General features: G+C 44.5%; 1 protein-coding gene across 3 annotated transcripts in view; it reads right to left on the reverse strand.

The window, feature by feature from the left end:
• Positions 1-12849, reverse strand: part of ebf1a (EBF transcription factor 1a) — a 52551-nt gene that overhangs the window by 36639 nt on the left and 3063 nt on the right. For all 3 annotated transcript variants that reach the window (XM_034883790.1, XM_034883791.1, XM_034883793.1), the window contains exons 4-6: positions 12409-12464; positions 11084-11157; positions 9564-9632 (exon numbers count right to left, since the gene is read on the reverse strand). In XM_034883790.1, the coding sequence (XP_034739681.1) occupies positions 9564-9632; positions 11084-11157; positions 12409-12464 (199 nt within the window). The remainder of the gene's footprint in view (positions 1-9563; positions 9633-11083; positions 11158-12408; positions 12465-12849) is intronic.

Genomic DNA, 12849 nt, shown 5'->3' on the forward strand with positions numbered 1-12849 from the left:
ACACACACACACACACACACACACAAACTCCATGCCCTGACCTCCATGTGTGCCTGCTGGTCCATACTGGGTCTAATGACACCAAGGGCTCCCACAGATCAATACTAAACTGTCACTCAGCTAGCAAGCACACACACCTACATGCACACACAAAACAGAAGCAGACACGCACCTACACACATGTGAGGTAGGGAATGCGTTTGCACATTGTGTATGCTGGAAGCAATGTTTTCTACAACCTCAGCAGATGCCCTCCTTCTCACCCACCCACACACACACACACACAGACACACACTCACACACAGACACACACACGACTAAAGCCATATTGTTTCTCCTCAGCCGTTTTCTCGCCCTCCTGCTCCCTCACACTGAGAGTTAGGGGCCTGATGTAATATTGATGAGCGAGGATGGAGGACCTATAAAAGTGATAGGTCCTTGTGATTGTAAATTATAGATTGTCATCGATTTGAAGTGAATGCTTGCACACGCACACGCTCACACACACACACACGTTTTGCCTAGGAGAGAATGGGGCGACTAACTCACACCATTCTTCACATCATTCAAGGCCATCTCTTCTTGTTTCTTTTCTTCTGTCGATCCCCCTCACTTCCTTCCCCTCCCTCCTTTACGCTCTCTTCCTCCTCAAAACTCTCAAGCACCCATCCGCCGCTCTCCATACAAATCTCAAGTGCCACTTAGAAAACCAGACTGGGGCTTGAGCCAAACTCTGTTCTCAGTGGTTCTGTGTTTGTCTGACTGTTGGTGTCTTGGAGTCTAGATCGCAGAATGCAAAACTCACAAATCAACATTTTCTTTTAATACTGGACAAGCCAAATAATGTATGTGCAACTAAAAAATCAGTTGACTGTGAAAAGCTCTGGCTAAAACCATTTGTTTGTCTCTGTAAAATCACTAATTATAGCCTGGCACAACACAGGGCAGATGCAGGCTAATTTACCATTAGGCCGTTTGGTGTTTATTAAACTTTTATAATGTGATCACTCTGATAACGGCACAATTGTTTCCCTGGGCGTGTGTGATTATACTGTTGTACCCCTATGTCCCTCTTGTAATGGCTTCCGCCAAGTCTGTGCGTGTGTGTCCGTTTGTGTGTGTCTGTTTTTGTGTGTGTTTGTGTGTGTGTGTGTCTTGGAGCTTGCGGAGTAGTGTTTTCCATTTCTCATTAGAGTGGCACAGACTCCTGCTGCAGGGTCAATGGAGGGGGAGAGGGTGTGTGTGTGTGTGTGTGTGTGTTTGAAGGGGAGTGGGGTGGTAATGAGCGCAGGAACATAATACTACAGCGTCCATTAATGCTCTGAGGCAGTGACATTAGGCATACTTAACTAATAGAGCCAGTCTCTGCAATTACCCACTGTTATCTCTGCAGCTTTAGAGAGGAACCGGCTTTAATAAATGTTTGTAGTGATGTGATAAATGCCAGGTTTGCTCATTTGTAATCTACACTGCGGGACAAGGGGAGGCGAGTGGATCTAATTGTTTTACTCCTGATTCGACTATGTGGTTGAGTTTAGAGAAGGAAAAACGTCTTTCCTTTTCAGCATGTTATCCTCCAGGTACATATTTCTCTCTCCTAGTTGTCCATCTATCTCTCTATGTGACTTAGTGGCATACTGTTGCAACTGTCCTGTCAAACAGAGAAAAGCAGTCCATACACGACAGTCACAGTTACATCTCTGCCTCCTCTTTTTCTACTCTACTCATCTTTCTTTCATCCTGGCAGAGGCGCGGCCCTGGTTGTGTGTGTAAACATCTTGTCATGCTAACACGGGCGTCATGACAGAAGAGAGACAAGCCTTATTAACGGCACGCTTCTAAGTTTGTCTTTGTGTTTGAACATGTGCGTGTGTGGGCTACATGCCTGTCTGTAAAACTGTGTAATAGTGTTACATAGTGTAATAGTGTAATAATGTTTCTGAGATGTTCCAGGGTCAGAGGAAGAAACATAGAGAAGTCCCAAAAACCTGGGTTTTAATAGTGCAAATGAAATTTAAGGACTACCATCAGCTACAAGTGAATACATTCGCCAATGCAGGCTTTAGCCTACTCCTTTCTGAATATCTACCACAAAAAATAACTGTCAATTAACAGGCAAGTAATCACTTGCTAAGGGAAATCCACCAAGTTACCCCTCCTTGAACACCCCTCACTCTTTTGGCAGTAAATCTTCTCTGTTTGTGGGAAGACAATAGCCAGAGGAAGAGAGAGAGAGCGAGGGAGTGGTGTAGCGAGAGAGAGAAAGAGTGTATGGGAGGGAGGCAGATGAGAAAGCAGAGCTGTTAATTGTTTTCCAGAAAAAGGTTGCAAATGTCTGCACACCTGAACTGAATGTCACCTCATGTAAATCACAGCCTCTGCTGGAGAAGCCAATACCGGGGATAATTAGCGGGACTCTCTCCTGCACCGCACGCACACATTGAGGAAGAACGCGCTGCTGAGGAAGACGTTCAAACGCAGGGGAAGATTCCATGTGTGATTAACCAAAAACCCTTCAGAGTTAAATCTGGAGTTTTGAGTGGGAGGACCAAAGGAAAAGACACACAGACAGGCAAGTATACAGAGAAAGGGAGAAGAAGAAGAAGAAGAAGAAGAAGAGAGACATGTGGATGGAGAAATATCAGAGACAAACATTAGGAGACACAGAAGAAAAGCAAACAACTGAACATTCCTCTCAGCGAGGTCGAGCCACTCGGTAAACAAACCAACAAACCAGCGTTAGCAGTACACACACACAACGGGGTGAGGCGGTGTAAAACTACAAAGTGTCTCAGTCGATTGCCTACGCCTTACTTTGTCTCCCCTCATCAGTTACATAAACACAAACAAAGGCCTTTAAATTCAGCTCGGCTTTTTGAAGTGGAACAGTGACATGTGCTTAGGTCCCATTTGTTGATGATTAATGCCAAGTAAAAAGAATATATTAGAATCGTAAGAATATATCACTCTTTTGATCGAATCATGCTTCTGACCATAATTGTCTGCATGTTGACGTTGCTGCTATACGTTTAATTATGGCAGAGCTAGTCCCTTGAACATTTTCTTCATCACAGCTCAGATTAGTTAAGCTCAATGTCACAAAACTTATAACATGTATATATATATATATATATATATATATATATATATATATATATATATATATATATATATATATAATATTATATATATACAATAATGATATGGTTACTTAATAACCTATAGGTGCCAGAGTATGACTGTTTTTCTGCTTTAAAAAAAGAAAATTTTGAAATCAGCAGAAATATCCCATAATATTAAATCTAATCTTATCCTATGTTGCAGAGTCCCAAGACCACTATCACACTCCATATCTCTCCCTCCCTGTCTCCCCCATGCAGTGCAGGTTTTCCTTCCATTGTGGCGTGTGAAACTGAGAGCGCCTGGCCAGCGATCCATTCTTCCTGGACAGATTGATGGAGAACAATCATCAGACTATACATCTTGCTCAGGCGCAGTGGGTCACTAGCACTCATCCTGGACACCTGGACTTACATCCTGGGCTACAGAACTGAGGTAAAGCACCAAAAGAGGGGCCGGAATGGAAACTGGCTGATAGGAAGTGAGACGCCAGGTTGGGGGGTTTATAGATCTGGCATGAGGCAATCGGTCTGGGTTCTCACTTAGCAGAAATAATCGGTAAACAATGACTCCTCAGTGAGGGCTGAGTTTAGGACGGTTGGAAGCTATGCTGCTCGATGACACACCAACTCAGCCTGCTGGGAGAGTATCCTTCACTGAGAGGAGCTGTGTCCATTCGATTATGAGCAGCAACACAGGCAGCCATGTAACACATTGGCTGTGAAGGAGCACTTAGTGGGCCGTGCGCTCGACTGTCCACACACATCAGAGCTTGAGAAAACAAAGCATTGCTCATGCCACACACACACAATACCATGCATGTCCAAATGTAGAGCATCACACCGAAAGGCATGGGCTTGCACTCTTCACGCCTCATTTGAAAAGCAAATTGAGCGCATCTTTGAGGGCGAGTCACGGACTAAATCCTGGAAAACGTTACCGTGTCCTCACTCGCAGCACCACAAACATGTACAATAAGACTTTTCATAGGGTAAATATAGCCCCATTCTATTTAAGTGTCCTTCTATCTCTACCTCTCTGTCCTGCAATTTCCAACACCAAAAATGTCTTAAATAGCTCTCAGAGAAGTAGGACGCTACTCATTTGGGTCAGCTCTGGCCGGCCAAACCCCTTCATTCTGGGACAGAACAAACACTGACACAAAGGCAGTGGGAATGGCCAAGGAGGGCGGCCAGGTCAAGCAGGGAATGGCAAGCAGTAATGACAAAGCAGTCTGCGGAGAAAAAAGAGCTACAACAGCGCTATATACAGGAGCGCTCGTCCAAAAAACCACAACTTTTGTTGTTTTGACATTTGTAAAGTACATTTTATATGACCTAATAAATTGTTTGTTACCTGCATTCAGCTGGAGAACATTAGTTTTAATACCAATAAAGGTTATAGGGGAAAGAATTAAAAACACAAATACACACACAAAGTTAAGCTTTAAAAATGCTTATTTCTAGTTTGTTCCCTCGTTGTTTCCTCACCACTAAAATAAAAACAGCTTGTGTTAATTTGATATTTCATTTCATGGAAACAAATCCATGTTTACTCTGAGAATGATGTGTTCATTTTTGGTGGGGAGTTTGCAACTGAAAGTGAGCCAGTTGTTGGGGGTGAGAGTGCTGAAGGTTTGGATGAGATAGAAAGAGGCAGCGCTGTTTTAGAGGCTTCTCGACCTCCAACTCTCTGCTGTCAATCAGCGCAGCCGTCCGTCCCCCGGGGCTGCGGGGGGGGGGGGCGACCCAGCCGGGAAAGAATGAACACAACCAAACAGATGCAGAGAGCTGCCGGTCAATGTGTGTGTGTGTGTGTGTGTGTGTGTGTATGTGTGTCTATGTTTGTCAGTGTGTGCGTGTAAGTGTTTTATTTTTTTGCCCGCCTGTGGATTCTTATAAGTGCGCATGCGTGCTTCTGCATATGTATTTGTGAACTGTGTCTGAGGGTAAGAGCTGAATCTGTGTCTATGTGTCTATGGGTGTGTGTGTGTGTGTGCGTGCGTGTGTGTGTGTGTGTATGTGTGTGTGTGTGTGTGTGTGTGTGGGTTCTTATGTGAGGCAGATTTGTGAGGCAGCCAACACCTGAGGGAGGGGAGTTCTGCCTGCATATCGATGAGCCAGCAACTCTGCCTCTTTGCCCCTCAGCCCTGCTACACAAACACCACAACCAGCTCAGGGCCAGGCCTTTTCAAAGCCTCACATAACATCTAGGCAGTTGCAGCCACCCAAGACTGCCCAACAAAAACAGCACATCAAGGTGTAAAAAAAAAAAGGCTGTGTCCAAAACATCTCTCCTCCCCCAAAAAGAAACACCAAAAGAGAGATTGTGTCTCTTGACTCTGTTCCTAGCTTCTCTTTGTCTCGGAGGGAAAGGTATAGCTAGTGATAGGTGATCAGAGACACAGTAGGATACCAACTGGGACAAACAAGCAGAATAAAAGGGAAAATGAATGACTATTCTGCATAAAATAAACCGGACCCAGGACTTTGGAAGAAGAAAAGTAATTAATGAAAACCTCAACAATCAGAAATTAGAAACATCAGCAGTCCAAAGAATGCAGGATAGCTGTACTCTAAGTGTGTTTTCACCTTCTCACTAACAGTCATGGATATGAAAGTGAAACTAAGCTGAGGGGACGGAAGGCGCTGCCAGTAAACCACATTAGCATCAAATGCAAATGAGAAGGGGGCTAATGGCTGGACAGGTGCAGACTGGGCCTCTAAATGACACACATGCACAAACATGCATGTACGCACACACACACACACACACACACACACACACACACACAAATGAGATGGATGAATTAAACATGGGTGGGCTCGGCTTGGGGGGCTGGCAGGGCTGACATAAAGTCAATGACATACATTATTCACTGGCGCACATTAGCCCAGCCAAGGCAACACATGACCTCTCACCCCAGGAAGTGCATCCAAACATAACAACCTAAACAATGAGGGGGTTCCCTACTACAGAGGGAGACAAAGAGGGGGATAGTGACAAACAAGCTGTGCATCAAAATGCATTAGCTTGGAAAATGCAATCCATAACACATTGCAAAGTTTACTTGTTGCTTCCAGATGTGTAAAAATTTGGTGTAAAACCAAAGCAGGTGTAGACTAACGGCAGGCGGGAGATGAAGCAAAACCTGGTCCAGTACTAGTACTAACTACCAACCGTGAAGCTGAGACTCACTGGCTCACAGAAAAGGAAACTGTCGGCCATGACATCACTTTCCCCGGGAGGAGCACTTCCTGCCCGACATTCTTCACTCAAGACCCAAACACACACACACACACACACACTCACTCACCAGGAAATGGGCTCTATCAACACACACACACACACTCCTGAGGAAATAACCAACACTGATGCGGATACACAAGCACAGAAACGCATGCAAGGAAATGGCCAACATCAACGGCAGGCTGCAGGAGTGTGTACAAACACAAACACACACCAGCACACACACAAAAACAGCCATAAACCTGAAATAACATTGTTGGCGTATGTCAACTTGACACCCACCACCCCTCCCTGCACTGGAAAGGGGGATCATGGGAAATGCAGGGCTATCCAGTGGATCCTTATCTGTAGCCACAGAGTTTCTCTCCCCCTTGCAAAGAGGCTCTCTATGCCTGAGAGACACCCTGTGGCAGGCCTGGGGGAGCTGCCAGACAGGAAAGGGCCACGGGACACAGGTGGTAGTAGGCAAGCAAGGACACATGGGGCCGGAGGGACAGTCATACCCCCAACGTATTGAGAGATTTGTCCACAATAATATGTATGCAGCAAATGAAATGAGACACATTTAAGAAAAGCTATAGAGTGGGATAGCAAAGGTGTACACAGGTGAACTGGAAATGTGATTGTGACTTGAGGCCCATCCAGGCACATAATAGACTGACTAGCAGTGGCTGCATATGATTAACCCCACACTAACTAGAAGAGATGGAGACAGGTGGAAGTGGAGGTGTGAGGGTAGTGGGGGGGTTAGGGCTCCTCTCATAATATCCTGCCTCAAACATGTTTCCCTGGGTAAAATACTCACTAGCTTCTCACCTTTTAGCTGCTTGCATGCCCAGTGTCAAGCACAGCCACGGCAGGTTATACCAAGGTCTCTCTGAATGTTCAACACTTCACCACATCAGAGGTTCTATGCACAAAATATGGCATGAGTACTCTTCATCTTCACGACTAACTGATTCAGATCAGAAGGACAATAAAAAATGCTACGTGTAGTATAAACACGTACTACTCTACTATACACACCATGAAAACAGGGCAGATTGTGGGGGATGTTTCTTTGAACTTCAGTACAGATCTAACAAGTGTTCAAGTGCTTTTGCTATCATAGCCTATACAAATATGCTTCATTATTAAATTCTGCCTCTTATTGCTCCTTGTAGACGCTTTTAAGCCCAAACAATTTCTCCTTTCAACAGGAGGTGAGCTAAAGCGATGGGTGAGCGGGATCCTCCCAGTGAGCGAGTACAGTACCCAGAGCGCTGCCGATCCACACTGTACCACATTTGTTTTCCTAACAATCAAATAAGTTTCTCATTAGCTGACTTCATTTTTTCTCATTCCTGCGGTTTTGCTGCAGTGGCCTGTTTCTCCCATCTTAACGAGAGAGAGCTAATTAGGCAATCAGACCCATTACTCTTCCAGAAGAGTTAGAGCTAGCCCAGCTAATTAGGCCTGTAAAATCTAATCATCTCTGCAAAACAGCAGAGGGCTAACGAGCCCTTATTTAACGAACTAAATAACTTCAAGGCTGGAGAGGGGCTGTTGATGGTATTGCTTTATGAATTTGAAGGAGGCGAACTCGTGGTAATTGAGTCAGTTTCACCCTCACAGTTGTTTGTTTGTTTATGAATTACCGATTATTACAACTGCCAAGAATATATTGGTACTAAATGAGCAAACGTATGAATCCTCCTCGGCTTATTCCCCTTCAGTTCTCCTTTTAAAGTAAGCCAACAACCCCCTTCACTCACCTGACCCATTTTCCTGTCCAGAAAGAGTGCTCACTGAAGAGGAAAACAGAGATATTGCTGTTGTTTTCCCTCCCCCTGTTCTAATTTGTTGTTCGTTAATGCTGCCCTCACACCTGAGCCATTGGGCGTCGGGGGAATACCGCCAGCGAGCGACTCCAACACATGCTCAGTGTGGAAAGCTGTTTACAGCAGAGATCAGCCTGTTTCACCAAGGTGGCAGTGCTCAAACTGAGGCAAACTAAAGGGAAAGTGTAATGGTTGCCAGGGTGGGGTCTATAGAAACAGAGGGAGAGAGTGCACAGATTCAACAAGTTTGCACACACACGAAAAACTAAAATCTGAAATATGGCACAGTGTGATGGGCAGGCGTGTTGTAAGAGGCCACGTGGTGGGGTGCAGCTGTCTCAGGGAGCGCTGAGGTGAGGCCTTCCGCTTCACTGGAGCGGAACACACACACACACACACACACACAGGTAAAGAGTAGCTTTTGACAGAGCAGAAGCGAACACAGAACAGCTGTGTTCATCAGATAGCACAGGTCACTGACTCACTAACACTCCCACAAATACACTCAAATGTGACAAATTCAAATCAGACATAAAACCTAAATAACCCATGATGTGATAATGCAGTTTTATGGAAAGGTTACATACAGTCAGAAAATATGATGCAGCACAGAAAAATCACTTCAGCCTGAAATTTGCACTACAACAATTGGTCAAGCATTAACAAATAATTTTCCTCACGCTATATGTTCACGTGCACATGCAAACAGCACGCATCGGACTGTAAATCTACATGGCTTTTTTTTCAGACTGTTCGTAAATCCTGTGAGCTGCTGCATCGGTCAGAGGTAGTTTATGATGGCAGGAGAAAAGAAAACTGTGTGTGTGCAGGCCTGTGTCTGCCAGTGTCAAACGACTTTAAAGAAAAAGATTCATACACACAAACACACACACCCACGCACACACCAGGCTGTAGCTGTAACCCTAACTGCTCTTAAGCTAAGTCATCAGCCCGACCACACAAACACTGTTTGACCACACTTAAAGCAGGGCTAAACTGCTCTGTGATTGCTCATCTACTTCACACACACACCACTGGATTATTATTTACTATTTTATTATTTACTTTACAATTATGGTTGCTATGGCCTGCTTTATTAAGCCTGCAGGTGTAGTTTTCCCAGCCCAACAACACGTCCAAAATAGCTTTCATCCAAAAAAAGTACATATATATACATATATATATATATATATATATATATATATATATATATATATATATATATATATATACAAAATTATGTTTGTGCTACATTTGCTGCTTGTGTATTCTGCATACAGTTCCTGTCTACAACCACAGGCCGTCACATGTGTTGTGTTTGTGATGACAGCGCAGCATCACGTCGGCCGAGGTTAAAGGGCAAAGTTTGCTTACCTGTCGATGATGACAGGGTCTGATGGGGTCTCGTTCCTGTTGCCACAACTCTTTTTATCACAGCATCGACTGCAGGGAGGTGAGAGAAGAGGGGGGCAGAGACAAAGGGGAGTTAGTTACAGAGATGTGAACCACAAAGAAATAAAGCTAAGGCCCATCACAGAGAGAGAGAGAGGAAGTCAGAGGAGAGTACAGGAAAGAGAAAGAGGAGTAAAGGGCGTGAGACTTTGGCAGAGTTTCAGAAACAACGTGAATTGGATTTCTGCTGGGCTTCCCGAGGTAAGACGGGGCTCTAGCGCTACAGTAGGTGAGATCAGTGGGGTGATTTTAGGAGAAGTTTGGGGGAGGAGCAGAGCTATAGCAGAGAGCTTGAATGGGCTGGATACAAACTTGAATTAGCCTCCAGGGCTCAGGTTAGCTCCATTTCTGTCAGACATCACACAACCAGACATCTTATGTTCTCTATTTTTCCTCAGTGCTCGTCCCCTCCCTCTATCCCGCCTTTCTCTCTCTTTCTCTCTCTCAGAAGTGGGTCACAGAGTGGTCCCACTGGACCTGGGGAGTAGTGCATGCTGGGTAGAAGGGGGTTGCATACTGATGTGACGAGTCTGAATCATTTGACTGCAGCACAATGAAACAGCGTTGGTGTGTGCCGTCAGCCCCTTATTTCCCCCAGAAAGTATCATTGTGTCTACTTTTTCTTCACTGTCTGCTCGTCTGTGTGTACAGCATGCGCGTCGGTGTGTACCTGTGTTCGACTACAGGCGTGCATCTACTGTATGTGTGTGTGGGAGGAGATGGAGAAAGACACCAAAGAGAGGGAGAGAAGGTGGGAGACAGACTGACCCTCCCCCCTACTTTCTGGAGTCCCTAAGGACAGGAGGCTTGGAGAGCCAGATCAGATTTCTGATCTCACCCGTTTCCTGCAGCATATGAAAACAAGTGGTCTAAATTGCCTTGTGTGATAACCAGGAAGTGGCTACACTTAGCCACCAGCAATTTCTCTAAATCTAACTCTACATGTATTTCTAGTAGGCTGGTTTGTGACAGACAATCAAATGCTGTGTGATGCATTTATTGATTGTAAATGCATGCGACGGCCTGTAGGATCTTTGACTGTGTGTGTGCGAATGTGTGTGTCTATATTTTATGTGTAATCCGAGTTCGTCCCCCTCTGCACATAGCTCATTGTCAGGACACAGCAAACTGCATGTATTACACAGACTAAGGAGGATGGGTTTGAGTAATGAGCTTTTCCTTGTCCTAATTAGCTGAACATGAGAAGGATACACACACATATACAAAGACACACATCTCTACCAAAAGAAATAGGCCACGGCCGATCTCCCCAACCCACTTTGAGGAAAAGGATAAGATTTCTATTGTAATTTAGCAGTGCTCCTCATGTCTTTGCCCCTTCTTTACACCAGCAGAGACACCTACAATGTGAGAAAAACATTTGTCTTGATCCAGACTATAAAGCATTGGCTGGACCTGCAGCTTGGTGTGTTTTGTCTTACCTGCACATGATCTCATGGGTCAGCAGGACCCGACACATTTCTGGGTTTTTATCCTGGCCCTCATAGACAATAGCCTGAAGGATGAAGAGGAAAAGAAATCACAGAAAATTCAAATAACCATGATTCATATTTTGTTATGTGGCATGCTGAAAGTTTAAAAAAAAAGTGAGCTATGATTGAGGAGCAAATTAAAAACAGAAAAGTGTGTCTTTCATCTGGGAGTGGCGTTGTCTATCTGGCAAATGTGTTTGTCATGGGAATCCAGTCCTCGTGAACAGGAACACTCTGTTCTGAGAGACAGTAAGAGAGAAAGCATGTGTGTGTGTGTGTGTGTGTGTGTGTATGTAAGTGTGTGCACATGTGTGTGTATTCCGGCGTGTGCATATGTGTTTGTGTGTGCACTTATGTTTATATGCTGTGTACAGTGAGCATTTGGACTGCCAGACTGGAGTATAGTGCACCATCTGGTCAATACAGCACAGCGTCCAAAAATCTAGTCTGGTTACCCCTCCAACCCCACTCAACATGCTCTCCAGGGCTGTGATCACCCTGCACACACACAAACACACACACACACACACACACACACACACACACACACACACACATACACATACACACACACACACACACACAGACAATCCCCTCCTATTCCTTTCATTCTAAGGCAAACTCTTCATAACTAAGGGCACTAGAGGGAAAACTGGCAAAACAAAAGACCTGATTAAAAAACAGCGTTGAAGAGGCTTTTCTTTATATCTAAGTCAACATAATCGAGAATTCCCTCAGTGTTTGCCAGCCCACGTGTGGTGCTCTGTATTTCTTTGTGTGATTGAATTGGCCATCACACACTCTGGGATAGCTTGTTCTGTTTCACATTGAGGAAATGAGGGCCAAGGTCCTCAAAGAGTAAGCTGGTATGCATCACTGTCTATCTCAAACAATAACACTAACACACAACTGCTTCTGCACCTCAAATTCACACACTATAGGCGCACAATCACCCACAAACACACACACATACACACGTACGCACGCACACACGTAGACACGCACGCATATATATACTGCCCGACGCCTGTAAAAACACACACACCATCCCCACTTACTGGCTGCAGTGCAGAGGAAGACTATGAGGACACATGTCCTCTACTTTTTCAGGCCTCTTTAAATGTATTCCACAGGTAAGACAGGTCGTTTATCAAGCTGGCTGTGCTGTGCTGAAGTTGAGGGTCTCAGACACAGGCATGCAGCAGGGGGGGGGGGGGCAACATTCAGACCAACACAACCACCAATTCTTCTGGAGCTCAACGCAAACCTCTTACCTGCTTAGTCATTGAGTCAATGAGACGAACATACAAGTCCTGCTCTGTCCTGATCCCTGCAGAGAGACAGAGAGAAATGCTTCAAATGGAAGCTGGAGGCTTCATATCACATCTGAGGCTACGCTTTAGATCACAGGCTTTATTCATTCTGACTTCCCGGCTCAGGCGCCTTCCAGAGAGAAAAGGAGTCCAAACTGCTAATAATGACTTGGAAAATGTTGGAAATGTTAATATCCTTTCTTTACCTCTGTTGATTTTATCTCTAAAAACATCTATTAAGAACAAAATTGTGAAAATGGACTTAGCAGGAAGAACCTGATAATTTTCTGAATTAATATCAATATAATTTAATTATATAGGAGCATCAAATATTGAAAAAGAGGATGGAAACATTATATTTAGTTAGTTAGTTTTATTTATTTATTTATGTAATTTGGTTGT

The sequence above is a fragment of the Etheostoma cragini genome, chromosome 10, assembly GCF_013103735.1.
Source record: "Etheostoma cragini isolate CJK2018 chromosome 10, CSU_Ecrag_1.0, whole genome shotgun sequence".
Lineage (NCBI taxonomy): Eukaryota > Metazoa > Chordata > Actinopteri > Perciformes > Percidae > Etheostoma > Etheostoma cragini.